Below are 14,760 nucleotides of genomic sequence, written 5' to 3' on the forward strand. Positions count from 1 at the left end.
AAGACAGCAAAGATTAAGGGTAAAAGTATTCTTTTAATTTTAACAGCCTGTCTTTTCTGACTGGAAGTGATATCATTTGGAGCGCTTTTTTGACAAGCAGCACCGCCCACCTCGGGTGCCCCGGCAACCACAGCATGCGCTACTCTTTGTAGCCAACCCTTAGCGTTAGCAACAAGCTAGTTTAAAATTTTGCAATCCACAGAATGGAAAGCGGTGATGGGTGAGTGTTTTTAATTGGCCTTTCATTAGTTGTTTCAGTTCAGTGTGTGTCACGTTTTTGAGGACAGTTGCAAACTATAGAATAATGTTTATTTTGCAGGCAGCCGCCACATCCTGTCCGAAATATAAACACATTTCATTGCTCGTGCTAGGCTAACCAGCTAGCATGCTCTTGAATCTTTTTTGCTGCTAAATAAAACACTTTGAAATTGTGACTTCTTGAATTAATACGCTGACTTAAATAACTTTATTTTGCAAGTGTGCACATTTTGTGCTTTATAAACAAAATAGTCGTAAAAATATTGCCAGCGCATTTGTATCTACTATGCTTCTCAGATGTTTACTAAGAAGATAATCATATTGCCTTATTAGTTAGAGCTGTTTTGCGCTTGTTTTTTTACTTTCTGACTAAACCTTCTGCAGTTTCTATGAATGAGCGAGTTACAAACACCTACCTTCACAGGCGGGCTGCCGATCAGCAGAAAGAAAACCGTTTGCTTATCTGCTTGGCCAAACTGAGCATGGGACCTGCTGCATTCTTTACTGCTGATGGTCGTATTATTTTGCATTCACTTGTTATTTTTTAACTTGATTTGATCTGGAGGACATCTAAGGGAAAATTCAGAAAGAGAAACTTCCTGTAAGTGTAAGATCTTCCCGCAGTTAAGTGCCCTCTGGTAAAGTATGGAGAGTAAATCGAGTGGTTTTTCTGGGTACTTATGAAAACGCAATCTAGATCATAATAAAAATGTTTTTATTTCATGGTTTTATACTCGGCTGTTATACTTTTTTAAAGTTGATTTTGTGGCAAAGATTGACTGAGGCAAAATTATTTCATCTTTTTTACAGACGGGTGCATTTATGCTCCAACAAATAATGCCAAAATATTCCATGTCATGCTTACATAGCAACATATAATTTATTTTTATCCCATCTATCCACCTATTGAAGTCTCTATAAATATGTAGGGTGTATAAACTCTGTGATACTGTTATTCTTGTATTGCTTTTAGTAATAGTGTTTTAAAGTAAAAATATATAACTCAAAAACTTCAACAGCATTCTAAGACCTTCCTAAAATACAGCAATTGAACTGTGCCTCCCTTAAAACATGTATGTTGTGTTTTCTGATATTGCATTCGGTGTTTATTGTCTCAATCAGATTTGAGTGAATAAGACATTTAAAATGGTAGATTTCCTAATAAAATTATATTATTAAGCAATATTTTGATAGTAACGTGTTTGTACTTTATATAGTCACCAATCTGACCTCTATTTCTTACACTGATTACATTTTTGAAGTCATATTCAAGCTGTGTTATATGCATGAATTTAACCATTTAACAAGCATTTTATTTGTTTAATTGTTTAATTTTAGAGTTTTAAAAAATTGTGCATTTCAAGATATAGTTCAAGCATTTTATAAGTTCATTTTTTGCCCTATTTTTTTATTGATTGTGCCTCTTAAATCCCATGGTGATGAATTTCTCCTGGCTGACAGCTCAATTTTGCGCCAGACTTTTCTGGGAACAGAATTGTCACCATCACTTTTCAGAACCATAATTTGTGTTAATATCGCCTCGCTCGGTCATTCAAGAATCATGTAAGCCCAAGTAAGTGTTGAGTCTGTCTGCTGATGGACATAAAGTGTGATGCTTTTCTGCTGGTTGTGTCCCCTCCTCAGAATGGAGGTCGACGGCTGGGACCCCAGTCTGGAGGACGAGTTGGGAGTTTCACTGGATGACCTGAAGAAATGGATTGAGGAGGCCGTGGAGCAGAGCGAGGCTGTGAAGAAGAAAAAAGCCCAGCTGATAGAGCTCGAGGAATGGGTGGAACAGAAAGAGAAAGAAGAGGCGAAGACAGAGAAACTTCTCAACGATGCAAACCAGTATGGAAGATGTTACTTTTTTTGGGTTTAACTGGTGTTTTCTGCCATTTGCTCATTTTGCCCCTCTGATTCTTCAGGTCCGTTTTGGAGTGTGAGAAGCTAGTGAGGGCAGCGTATGAAAACAACGGCCTCGTCTACCGAGAGAGCAGCTCAGAGGATGAAGGCGGCGGAGGAAGAGGGCTCCCCTCTGAAGTCATCGAGATTGATGACGATGATGACGATGACGTCATAGCTGTGGGATGTTGTAAGTCACAGTTTTCTACAGAGTTACTGTCAGTGCTGCAGTAGCTGGAAATGCTAACACGCTTATTTTATCTCTCGTTTCTGTTCTCCACCATCAGTGGTTCCTCCAAAGACACAAGCGCCATCTAAGGACCCAACAGTGAGAGCAGCCAGCCGCGGTTTTTCCTCTTCTGATGACCAAGTGTCATCATGGACCAAGTGTCCATGATGAATGATTAATTAAATTATCTGTAAAACACAGTCTCAGGGCCTGAAATTAATATTTCCACCTCCAAAAGTAATTGTACACATGGCATCGTTTTCTGAAAGGTTTTCATCCACATCAACTCTCACAGTCTGGTCCTGAGTGTTGTATTAAACATGCCAAACCTGTAGGGGGCAGTGTAGCGTTAAGCTAAAACCTGTCAACCAATCAGATTTCTTCAAAACAACCAATACTTCCTGTTAGGAATTAAACATGGTGCCAGAAGGTTCATTTGTGTGTGCTGAAAAACTATCAGTTTTTGAAAATATACATATTTCTAAGAACAAGCCATTTTGTCAACAGGATATTTATCCATTTTACCTCGAATATAGTTTTATATAAATTTAGCAAAACTTGTTTTTATGAATGAAATAAAAAAAGTTGAATAATTTACATTAATTAAAATAAATATTTATAAAAAAGGGTTATGTGTATATTTTTATAGAGCATAACATTTTAAAATATAATTCTCAAATACATCTTTACTACAAGTGTTGCGTGAATTGGTAACATAATTTGGAAAAATTAATAAACGGAAAATGTAACAAATAATAGAAGAAAAAAATGCACTATGACGTAAGCAAAAATCATCTCCTGCACCATTAAATATAACAAGTAAACATTAACCAAGGCTCAAAAACAAATGAAGAAGAAAGGAGCGCACTGTGACCATCCTCAACCCGTCTTCCACTGCTTGAATTCTCTTATAATGTTCCACTAAAACTTGAAGTCCACATTGTTTCCAGCTGTTCTGACTTCTGCTCTTTCATCACCAGTTAAACGAAGCCTCTGCAGTTCTGCAGAAAACCACCCAGCAGGTCCAGAAGTTGGTCCAAATAGTCACCAAGCCCTCCTCTGGCTCGCCTTTGATACGAACAGCAGTGCAGTCTGTAGTTCAGCCAGGTGAGCACACGCAAAGCTTCTAGCTTTGTGGAGCCGTTATTGGTGCTAATGTTTGGATTTAAAAAAAATTGTATCCTGCAGGAGTTCAGAGCACGACACCAGCTATATTTGTATCACAAGCTCCGTCTCATCAGACGATGACGCAGACGCAGCCAAACCCCAACATAAAAGAAGATGAGCTCAAAGTGGGGATGAACATCCTGGGAAAGAAACGCACCAAGACGTGGCATAAAGGCAACCTGGTGGCAATTAACCCTGTTGGTGTGTTTCTTTTAAACTCATTATGAGCATCACGATGTTTTACACAGCTTTTGCTTCTTGCTCTGTGGGATTGTTTTGATGATCCAGACGCTCTCTTTGTTTCCAGGAAACGGTGTGTTTAAGTACAAGGTGAGGTTTGATAAAGGCAAGAGTCTGCTGTCTGGGAACCATGTGGCGTTTGACTACAACCCCACCCTGGAGAGCCTGTACGTCGGGGCTCGTGTTGTCGCCAAGTACAAAGACGGAAACCTGGTGTGGCTGTACGCTGGAATCGTGGCAGAGATGCCAAACAACAAGAACCGGATGAGGTATAAATTTTATTTGTTGTCGTATAACGCAGATAAAGAAGAATTTATAGGTTTACGTCGGCAAGAAGTTGGTAATTACTCTGATGCTGTTTGTCCGGTTGTTATTTACAATTGTTACTGTTGCCATTCTTATTATCCCTAGATTTGTTTGTCTTCTTATGAGTTAATTTGTAACCATTTTGTCAATGTCATATAATTTATTTGTTGACTCCTTAGCACAGTATATTGAACAGGCACATTAATATTATAACATGGTTTTAATTACAAAGTTTTTTACAATTTGTCCTTTATAAGCAGAAATGTGGCATTAAACAAATTATGCATGACATGTTTTCTCTGTCCTACTGATTGCTTGTTTTCTTGCATGAAATAAATAAATCAAATAAAAAATAACATTTCCAAAAGTTCAATGATATACAACTTTTGTGTTTTAGGTTTCTGATCTTCTTTGACGACGGCTACGCTTCATATGTGATCCTTCCTGAACTCTATCCAGTTTGCAGACCATGTAGGATTTAACTTCTGTCTTTGATAAAAATAAATAAATAAAAATAACATGTAGAAAAAGAGATAAATGAAGAAGTGTTTCTGTTTCTTTGTGTAGTAAAGCGAACTTGGGAAGACATAGAGGATGCATCTTGTCGGGACTTCATCGAGGAGTACATCTCCGCCTATCCCAGCAGGCCGATGGTGCTCCTAAAGGTCGGCCAGATAATCAAGACGGAGTGGGAGGGGACCTGGTGGAAGAGCAAAGTGGAGGAGGTGGACAGCAGCTTGGTCAAGATCCTCTTTCTGGTTCGTACCAGCCACTCATCCGAATCCAAATGACATTTTTCAGAGCTTCCAGATCAACAGTGTCATTAATATAACTTAGAAAGATGTGGCACTTTAATCGTGTAGAGTGTTTTTACACCGTTTCTTGTGTTTTCTTGGTGTTGAGCAGGACGATAAGAGGAGCGAATGGATTTACAGAGGATCCACCAGGTTGGAGCCCATGTTCAATCTGAAACTGGCTTCAGCAAACACTCAAGAAAAGAAGCTAGCTGGCCACCAGAGGACAAGGCCAAACATGGGTAACTGGACACAGATTTGCAACATTAAAAGCTTGTGTTGAACATTGTCAAAGCCTGACTTAATCAGAAAATCCCCCTGGATCTGTAAGCCAGGACTGGTTGGGTTTGAGCCTTTTTTATTGTTACTGTCATACAGTTTAAAGCAGTAATATTACATAATGCAAATTAATTACATTACCTGTTTTTACCATTTTACGGTCAACAATACAGAGTCACAAAAGTGAAAAGATGACAGAGGAAAGTCAAAGTGGAATCCTCAACCACAAATTTCACTTAAAAAACTTTTATATAAAATCAAAGTGGTATGTTGCCCACATATCGCAGCAGTGAATTACCCTTTAATTACAGCACAACTAGTTCATAGTTAACATTTTTAAATTATCTTTCAAACTAAATTATTTCTTTTAAACCTTCCTGAATATAAAAATCTGGAAAACTGAGAATCAACTTAGTTTGAGACAATAAAACAGCTGTGATTGAACAAGCTTCACCTGTCATGATGAATTTTGCTGGACGATAAATTGTCCCGATAATAATGCGATAAACAATAATATTGTTTTGAGACTATTTTGAAGTAATATAATGGTAATGACATCATAATGCAAGTTTGCTCCCTCGTTGACTAATAAACTTAGATTTTGTTTCAAAATAAAACACAACCATAAACAATAAATATAGAACTACACTCAATTGAATTCAGAATTTAAATGAAGATGTCAAAATTACCTTTTAGAAAATACTAATCATCAGATTAATTGATTGGTTGATTAATTGCGTATTGTGATAGGCTCACTCACATGTTGCTGAGCTTCGACATTAATGTTGGACCAAACAGAGACCTGCCCAACACCTGGATGTCACTTCAGGTTGCCTTCACAAAACACAAAAGATGTACATTATATGATCTATTTAATGACTGTAACTTTGTTTTTTGTTTTTTTGTTTGTTTTTTTACAAATATTATTCTAAAACTTGAATTAATAATACTTTTAATAGTGTTTTGATCAATAATTACCACTTGCTCTTTTTTGGGGGAAGAAAGTTGGAGAATTTCCCTCCGTCTGTCACGACTTCTACACTGACTGTCGCTACTTCCTCCAATCTCTAGGAGCACTAAGGAGTAAAGGCCCAGTCGTTCAGTACACTGGCGTCGAACACGTCGGAGTTTCTCCTGCCAAACCTCCTCAAACGACACAGAGTCAGCCGCCAGCGATGACTCTGATCCAGCAGCTTCAGCAGCGGCCGCAGCCCCAGCTCCTCCAGCAGGTCCAGCCGTCCCAGCAAACCCTGCAGCCACAAGCTCAACAAACCCAGCAAACCCCTCAGCCCTCACCGGCTGCCCAGCTTCAACGTATCGAGTAAGTATGAGAGCTGAAACGGTTAATTGCATTATTTAAATATTGTGTGGATTATACAGATTTTTTTTTTTTTTTAAATGTCCATTCGCTGGAAGAACAACTCAGAGCAGTAATTGACCTAAAACTATACCCAAACATTTTGCATTAAAAATAAAAAAAAATTATGTTGGTTGTAAATATGTTTTACCCAAAACTCCTGAAGTGGCATTAGGCTTTACCTAATTCAAATCATGTTAAAAGAAATCAAATTTTTAATCAGTTAGACAAAAAATAATCAACATGTCAGTCCTACACTACATTGACGTTAGGTCAAAGAGGAAGAGCTGAGCTTTTCACATGTTGATGTCAAAATTATTGTTTTCACTGAAGAAACTTTGCTGCAAGTGATGCAGCATACACTATAGAAATGCTTTTCTAATGCATTTTAGGAAATATGATATTTATTTTCGAATTTAAAAAAGAATTATTTGTTATTTTGCATCTTTTAATGGTTGCATGAAAGCCTAATGAATTGGAATGTTACCGCTTCAGAGGTGAGAGTATCATCCAGGGTAAATTTGTATTTTAAACAGGTTTTGTTAGACTGCAGGAGAATGATTGGATTTTTACACCAAACCGTCTGTAATAAGAACAGGTAAATGATGATCATCATCCAGATGATGGTTTCACTTCCCGTCAGGGTTTAACGATTACAAAGTTAGCTTCATGGGAAGCCAACTCGCTCTTTAATGTGTCAAGATAAACAATAATTGTTTTTTTTCCCTTTTGTTTTATCACCTCAAGAAATAAACATCAGATGGCAAAGAAGAGCACGTCTAATTTCATCCCTGGTGTCGGCGGGACGCACGCCTCCAAGATCCTGCAGGCTGCGTCCGCTAACGCCAGCAACCTCTCAGTGTAAGTTCACAGTTTTACATGATTAAATTCAGCAAACACAAACAAGAAAGTAGCTAATAAAGCTAATCAGATTCTGTTCTTTGAACGAAAATTAGCACCAGATAGTTTATTTTTTTATTTTTAATGCAGAAACAATGTTTGGTAAAGCCCCATTTTTGTACCGCTGCCATCTTGTGCTTAAGCCTGTCGTACTAACAGAGTTTGGTGGATGATAAATTGTCCCAGAAGTGTTAACACAATAAATGATAAAATTGTTCTTAGACAATTTTCAAGTAATATAATGGTGATAATCCAAGAATACAGTCTTATGGACATTTAGGTTTTGAAGAGATGTTGCTCCTGAATTTATTTCCTGTCTCTGACAGTTTAACGCTTCCACACAAAAGTTTCCAGGAAGAACATAAAAACATAAACATAAGAACATAAAAACTCTTTATTTTGAAGATGAAAGCAGCTGATGTTCTGTGAGTCTCAATGTTCTCAGGAAAGGACGAAAAACTACTTGTTCTGTATTGGTTCTGTATTTTCATCGATTTAAGTGTTTTAAATAACTTTGCGTAGCTGTTTTGCTTACAACTGTTTTATTTATGAAGAAACAGTTTTCACTTTCAAAGTTATCCGAATCGAATTCAGTTTTTAAAGTTTTAAATCCACAGTGGAAAGGTGCAGAGCACCCCGAACACGCCCACGTCCTCCTTCATGCCTCCGTATCAGAGACAGACGACCGCCCTGGCGCCTCCTCCTTCCATCGTCACGCATGCGATGGCCACCATCCCTCAGCAGCCGTCCTACAGAGCCCCGACGGACCGCATCTTCTACCTGGCTCACACCTGCCAGCCTGCATGTCTGAACCGCGTCCGACCAGCAAAGTCAGACCTGCACAGAGGAAAGAACCCCCTCCTCACTCCGCTGCTCTACGACTTCAGACGCATGACGGGACGACGCAAAGTCAACCGTAAAGTACGCACAATCCTTTAAAAAATGCTGAATATCCGAATTCATTTATTTTAAAATGACGGTTCTTTATGCTCAACCTCCAGATGTCCTTCCACGTTATCTACAAGGCTCCGTGTGGACTTTGTCTGCGTAACATGGGGGAGATCCAGAACTACCTCTTCCAGACCCGCTGTGACTTTATATTCTTAGAGATGTTCTGCCTCGACCCGTACGTCCTGGTGGACCGGCCTTTCCAGCCGCAAAGGCCCTTCTATTACATTCCAGACATCACTAGTGGGAAGGAGGACATCCCTCTGTCCTGCGTCAATGAGATTGACACCACTCCACCACCTAACGTAAAATACAGTAAGGATCAAAACCATTTTCTCCCAAATGTGGGATTATTTCATATTTTTTTTTTCAGTTTTATTCTTCCTTTGGTCAGTCGTTCACATGCCTAAGCCTTTCTTTCCCTGTGCAATTTATTTAACGAGCACAAACTTTCTCCAAAATCTGCAGTATGAAAATATTTAACTTCAATAACGGCTAATTTATTTTCAGGCATTGCTCTCGTCTTTCCATGTGTGTAATGGAAATCTTTAAATGAAATATTAGTAAAAGAAAAATAAGTTTGTCTAAGTACTAAGGAGAAACATGTCGGCTCCTCAAAATGGGAAAATAATCAAATTTATTTTTGTGCATCTAGGATCTATCATTAGATGCAATGATATCCCATAACTCATTTTCATTTTGGGCCACATCAAAAATCTGAATGTTCTTACAGGGCCAGAATATATTAAACCCATTAAATTGCTAAAATATCAATAAATAGCTGTTTCAGCATTCAGTAAGTGTTTCTTAAAATTAAATTATATTGAACATCTTTTCTAACTGGTCAGCAGTCCAGCCAGGATTGTTTTTGTTTTTTTGCAATCAAAATCAGAGATTTTCTGACGTTAATTTAGAAATATTTGTAAGGAATTTTTATGATATTTGCACTAAAGTATGTTGTTAAATGTGACTTTTTTTATTATTATTATTATTAATCGCCATATTGATCACAGATTAAGACTTGACATCAAGTGAGGCTGAGTCATTTAAACCCAAAGTTTTTGGCCAATTTTGAGAAAAAAATTCAGTAAAATCAGAAAAAAATGTGCGAATCTGTTGACTTTGTGTGAATTTTTCAGATTTGTGAAAAACTGGATGGACTTATTGATGTAATTTGGAGGCTGAAGGGCCACATAAAACTCCGTGGTGGGCCAGATTTGGCCCCCGGGCCTTGAGTTTAAGACATGCGCCATAAATGTTTTAAGATAAATAAAGAAAAGCAGTCCAGTTTCTCTCTTTTTTTTTTTTTACATAACAACAAATTTTAGCAAGTCATTCTCAATCTGTGTCAAAATTAAAATGCAGCAAATTAAAAACGATTGCTTGCTTGTGCGTTCAGCTGTACTTTGCTGCTGAATACAGTTTGTTTTGTGAACATGTGATACCTGACAGCTGTGCCTGACTCATTCTCTCCTCTCTCCACAAGGCAAGGAGCGAATCCCTGAAGACGGAGTATTTATTAACACCAGTTCAGACTTCCTGGTCGGCTGTGAATGTACCGACGGCTGCAAAGACAAGTCAGTGGAGATAATCGCCTTTATTTCAATTTGTCTGCTGCAGATAAGACCCTGGAGATTTGTCATGGGATCTTGGTATTTCTTCTTCTTTTTATTACAGATCCAAATGTTCCTGCCACCAGCTGACCCTGCAGGCTTCAGGCTGCACACCTGGGGGGCAGATCAACCAGAGCGCCGGATATTCATACAAACGATTAGAGGAGTGCTTACCTACAGGGTCAGACATTTTCACCTGCATAACTCACTCGTGTCTTTCATTCCCACACAGGCAAATAATAACTAAAAACGACTTTTGTCCTCGTGTTTAATGTGAAATTGTCGTCTTTCTTCCTGCTCTTCTCTCAGCATTTATGAGTGCAACAAAAGGTGTAAATGTTGTGCTCAGATGTGCACCAACCGGCTGGTGCAGCACGGCCTGCAGGTCCGTCTGCAGCTCTTTAAGACCCAGAACAAAGGCTGGGGCATTCGCTGTCTGGACGATATAGCTAAGGGATCATTTGTTTGCATTTATGCTGGTGAGAAACACGATTAGGACTGATGGGAAGACGGACACAATCAGCCTGCCATGCAGAATCCATGTCTTTCCTTCCGTTTTCCCAGGTAAAATCCTGACTGATGATTTCGCTGACAAAGAAGGTCTAGAAATGGGTGACGAGTATTTCGCTAACCTGGACCACATTGAGAGCGTGGAGAACTTCAAGGAAGGCTACGAGAGCGAGGCGCACTGCTCCGACAGCGAGGGCAGCGGCGTGGACGTGTCCAGGATGAAAATCCAGCCGTCCGCTTTGGTCTCCAGCGGCGCTGCGAGGAAAAAAGGCGAGTCCCAGCCCAAACATATGATGTGTCTGCTGCTTTTATTTGCAGCAGGCAGCCATTTTATCATACATGTTTCCTCGTCCCGCAGCTCAGAGCTCCAGCTCTTCGGATGACAGCAACGACGAAGAGGAGAAAGATTCAAAGAGTGAAGATGAAAGCGACAGCTCAGACGACACCTTTGTGAAGGACAACTACTACACCCCCAGCTCTGTGTGGAGGAGTTACACGACTCGCGGTCAGGCCAAGGGCAACAAAGAAGGTACTGCAGATCCAACGCTGATGATCAGACTCAGCAGTAGAGCCTTGAAAAACACAGACCTGGAAAAATGAAGAGCCCACAGCATTGAAAACCTCCTGGTTTTTCCACCAAATACTGATTTCTAAACTCTTCCTGAGTTAAAACAGTAATATTGTTGTTTCTAAATTAATATCAACTTGTTTTCTTTGCATTATTTGAGGTCTGGAAGCTCTGCGTCTTTCATCATTTTGACCATTTCTCATTTTCTGCAAATACTAAAGTTTTCTTGTAACTTCAGAGACATGTTGTCAGTGGTTCATATAATACAATAACAATGTTCGTTTTACTCAAATACATACCTATAAAAAGTAAAATCAGAGAAACTGACCATTTTAAATGGTTTCTTAATTTTTTTCCAGAGATGTATATGTAAATGATTGCAGTATCTTTATTTTCTTTATGGTAACACTATGTGCCCCCCACACATTTGTCTTTTGCAGGCTAAATATAAATTCTGTTTGTTTTTACTTTTTGTTTGCTTTTTTAATAAAAACTTTCATTTTAGAAAAAACCCTATTCTCACTGTTTTAGTCTTATTTAGAGGAAATCAACACATATTACTAAAACCTGATGATCTTACCGTGAACAAATTGCTTTAATATCGCTAGTAGGTAATGTTTAATGTTTTCTCTCGTCTTTTATCAACTCGCCTTCATCTAATGCTTAAGGGTCGTTAATAATATCAATTTGGTAGAACAACTTATTTTATCACGGTGTGATAAACAGTTGTAGGACGCCAACAACATGCTAGCTAATCTTAAAACAGCAAGATGAATGCGGGTAGCCATGCTTTGCCTTATTACTGCCTGATTGTTTGGCTATCTATTTTACTTGGCTTTCAACACCAGTGGGATCTAGTTTTAAATTGTATTTTTTTTGTTTTTAAACTGTTTTTAAATTACTTTTTTATTATGTTGTGATTTTAAATTGTACAGCACTTTGTATCAACTGTGGTTGTTTTAAAGTGCTTTATAAATAAAGTTGGTATGGTATGGTATGGTAAATAAAGTTAATTCTTGCTCTCCTGCTGCAGGGAGTCAGGACAGTAAAGATGGACTGAGTGTCTCAGCCAAAGGTCAGGATGATGAGAAACCGCCCTCCATGCCAGAGGAGACGGGGAAAAGCAAAGTGGCTTCCTGGTTAACAAGCCAGGGCCTGAAGAAGGTCAGTAAAATAAAACAAATAATATTAAACGATAAGACTATTTTACATCCTGATGTGTCCAGTAGCCACATGAAACAATCTCTGATTATATATTTTATTTTGGGTGATTTTTGCTTCTATACTCTGTTCTCTCTCCCCAACAGGAAACTGGAGACAACAAGAGGTGTGCTGAAATTCCCAAACTCTCCCTAAATTTAATAGTTGTTTTTTTCCCCCCATTTTAAGCTTTAATTAATTTAATTGCTCATGGAATATTCTTATTCTGCAGTCAAATAAAGACGGAGCAATCAAAGAAACAGGACGTCATGACTCTATCGGACAGCGATGATGTTCAGACGATTAGCTCCGGATCTGAAGACAACAAAGACAGAGAGAAAGCCACTCCGGGTAAACGCAGTTAAAAACCAAACACCAGATCTTTACTCTACATGTTTCATGACTTTCCCACGCTCTTCTTCGCTGGAGCTTCTGTATCCGGCGTGACCAAGAAGCAGGTAGCGGTGAAATCCACCCGAGGCATCGCCCTGAAGAACAGCCACAGTATGATGGTGAAACCGTCTGGGGGAGGAGTCGGGCCCAGCGTTCAGGGGAGCAAACCCGGCCACCAGGGGCAGCCTGGAGGAGGGGCAGAAAACGCTCCCAAAAACACCCGGCTGTTCTTCGACGGCGAAGAGTCCTGCTACATCATCGACGCCAAGTTGGAGGGAAATCTGGGACGTTATCTCAATGTAAGAAAGTTTTCTCTGCGTCATTTAAAAGCAGCTTTCTGTGATCCAAATTGACATGCTCTTCTATTACCTGCATTGCAGCACAGCTGCAGTCCTAACCTGTTCGTCCAGAACGTGTTTGTCGACACACACGACTTGAGATTCCCCTGGGTGGCGTTCTTCGCCAGCAAGTGAGTTAGAAATGGGTTCATTTCATCATACTGGGGATTTACAGTTTAAACATGGTCTGTAAGCGCTAATGAGGGAGTGTCGGAGGTCCTTAAAGAGACAGAGGCCAATTTCATGGATACGGCTATGAAGCAAAACTAGAGTCCAAAAGTAGCGGCTTTTGGACTATAAGCCGCTACTTTTCCCCCGCGCTTTGAACCATGCTGCCTATAGCTTGGTGCGGCTTTTCTGTGGAATTGTCTTCAACCACCAGGGGGCGCTTTAGCAGGAAGTGAATCATTGGGAGTCAAAATTGGAAATCAAAGAAGAAAGTGCTACTTTTCATTTAGAACAAGCACATGCTAGCATCAGGGACGACGGAGAAATTCCTTCAAACTCATATGATGCAGCTTTTAAGTTGAGGGCTATCGATCTGGCAGTACAGGAGGGAAATAGAGCCGCTGCAGGTAAACTCAGCGTGAATGAAACCACGGTTCAGCGTTGGAGACGGAGAACTGCGTCCGTAATAAATCCAGCAAGTTTATTAGGACGCAGCTGCCCTCTGCTGGGTCCTTATGGAAAACCGAGAGCGGCGAGATATGTTTCCAGTTTTTCTCAAAAAATGTTTAGTTGCGGCTAAGTACGGTAATTTTAATTTATTTTTGACATAGAATTTTAAAAACAACTGCAGGTAAGAAAGTTTTAAGCTTTAAACATTTCCTCTAGAAAAGAATCTGGAAGCAACCAAGTGTTGTAAAACTGCAAAAGTATTCACACCGCTTCAACCTTTCAACATTACAGCCTCATGTTATTAAGCTTCTGACGCAATTGAAGACAGAAACATTTGTTACTGGAGCTCTGGTTAGTCGGGAGCCAAAACATTTTGTAATGGTTTCAGTTACAAGTCTGACTATTATAGATCAGAAATGCCTAATAGTTTGTCTTTCAACTAATTTGCACCTTCGCTCTTCTTCTTATCGTTACATCATCTGATAAAGTTTCCTTCCGTTTCTTCCGCTGATGTTTTTTTTCCCCTGACTGTGTTGCGTTCAGGCGGATTCGGGCCGGCACAGAACTGACCTGGGATTATAACTACGAGGTGGGAAGCGTTGAAGGCAAAGAGCTGCTGTGCTGCTGCGGATCCACAGAGTGCCGTGGGCGGCTGCTGTGATCCACCCGGACGTCATCCCCTTCAACGCCGAACCCCGTTTAGTTTATGTTTTATTAAGTTCTAGGAATTTTGTAGCATCTCGTTCTTTTCGTGTGTGTATTTTTTTTTTTACCAGCACGTGACTCTTAAGTGTCTGATGTTGTCCATTAAATGTTTTCTTTACCTCCGAATAAAAGTTTCTTCAGTGACCGGAGCTCCTGCCTTGTTACTCATTTATTACTGCTTGAATTATACATTATTTGTTGTTTTCTGAAAAATCTCTTACTGACCAAAACAGCTAAATATGTTTTATTTCTGCTCGATGTGACTCAAACTTGCAGAAGTCCAGGTTCTCTCAAAACGATCCGTTTCTTTCAATTTATCCAACCGGGCAGAGAGTTCGTCCAATCAGCTCAACTCAATCAAAAAAAAAAAAAAAAAAAAAAATAAACTTTTCTTTTAAATTAAAAACTGGGCGAAGATTCAGATACCCTTATTTT

At 39.4% G+C, this 14,760-nt stretch overlaps 1 protein-coding gene across 1 annotated transcript; it reads left to right on the forward strand.

The window, feature by feature from the left end:
• The first annotated feature begins 104 nt into the window (after positions 1-104).
• LOC106943293 (histone-lysine N-methyltransferase SETDB1-B-like) lies at positions 105-14,474 on the forward strand. The gene is made up of 25 exons (XM_015026607.1): positions 105-220; positions 1,903-2,106; positions 2,184-2,350; positions 2,448-2,488; positions 3,370-3,496; positions 3,578-3,757; positions 3,864-4,065; positions 4,500-4,573; positions 4,670-4,860; positions 5,009-5,138; positions 6,247-6,496; positions 7,280-7,393; positions 8,050-8,353; positions 8,434-8,695; positions 9,867-9,957; positions 10,058-10,174; positions 10,303-10,472; positions 10,558-10,773; positions 10,862-11,032; positions 12,105-12,235; positions 12,379-12,398; positions 12,504-12,622; positions 12,701-12,963; positions 13,045-13,133; positions 14,164-14,474. The coding sequence occupies exons 1-25, from the start codon at positions 204-206 to the stop codon at positions 14,279-14,281; spliced, it is 3,768 nt and encodes a 1,255-aa protein (XP_014882093.1). The 5' UTR covers positions 105-203; the 3' UTR covers positions 14,282-14,474.
• Positions 14,475-14,760: the final 286 nt, after the last annotated feature.

Source organism: Poecilia latipinna, unplaced genomic scaffold (assembly GCF_001443285.1).
Source record: "Poecilia latipinna isolate Pla-1442-1.1 unplaced genomic scaffold, P_latipinna-1.0 Scaffold5101, whole genome shotgun sequence".
Classification (NCBI taxonomy): Eukaryota; Metazoa; Chordata; class Actinopteri; order Cyprinodontiformes; family Poeciliidae; genus Poecilia; species Poecilia latipinna.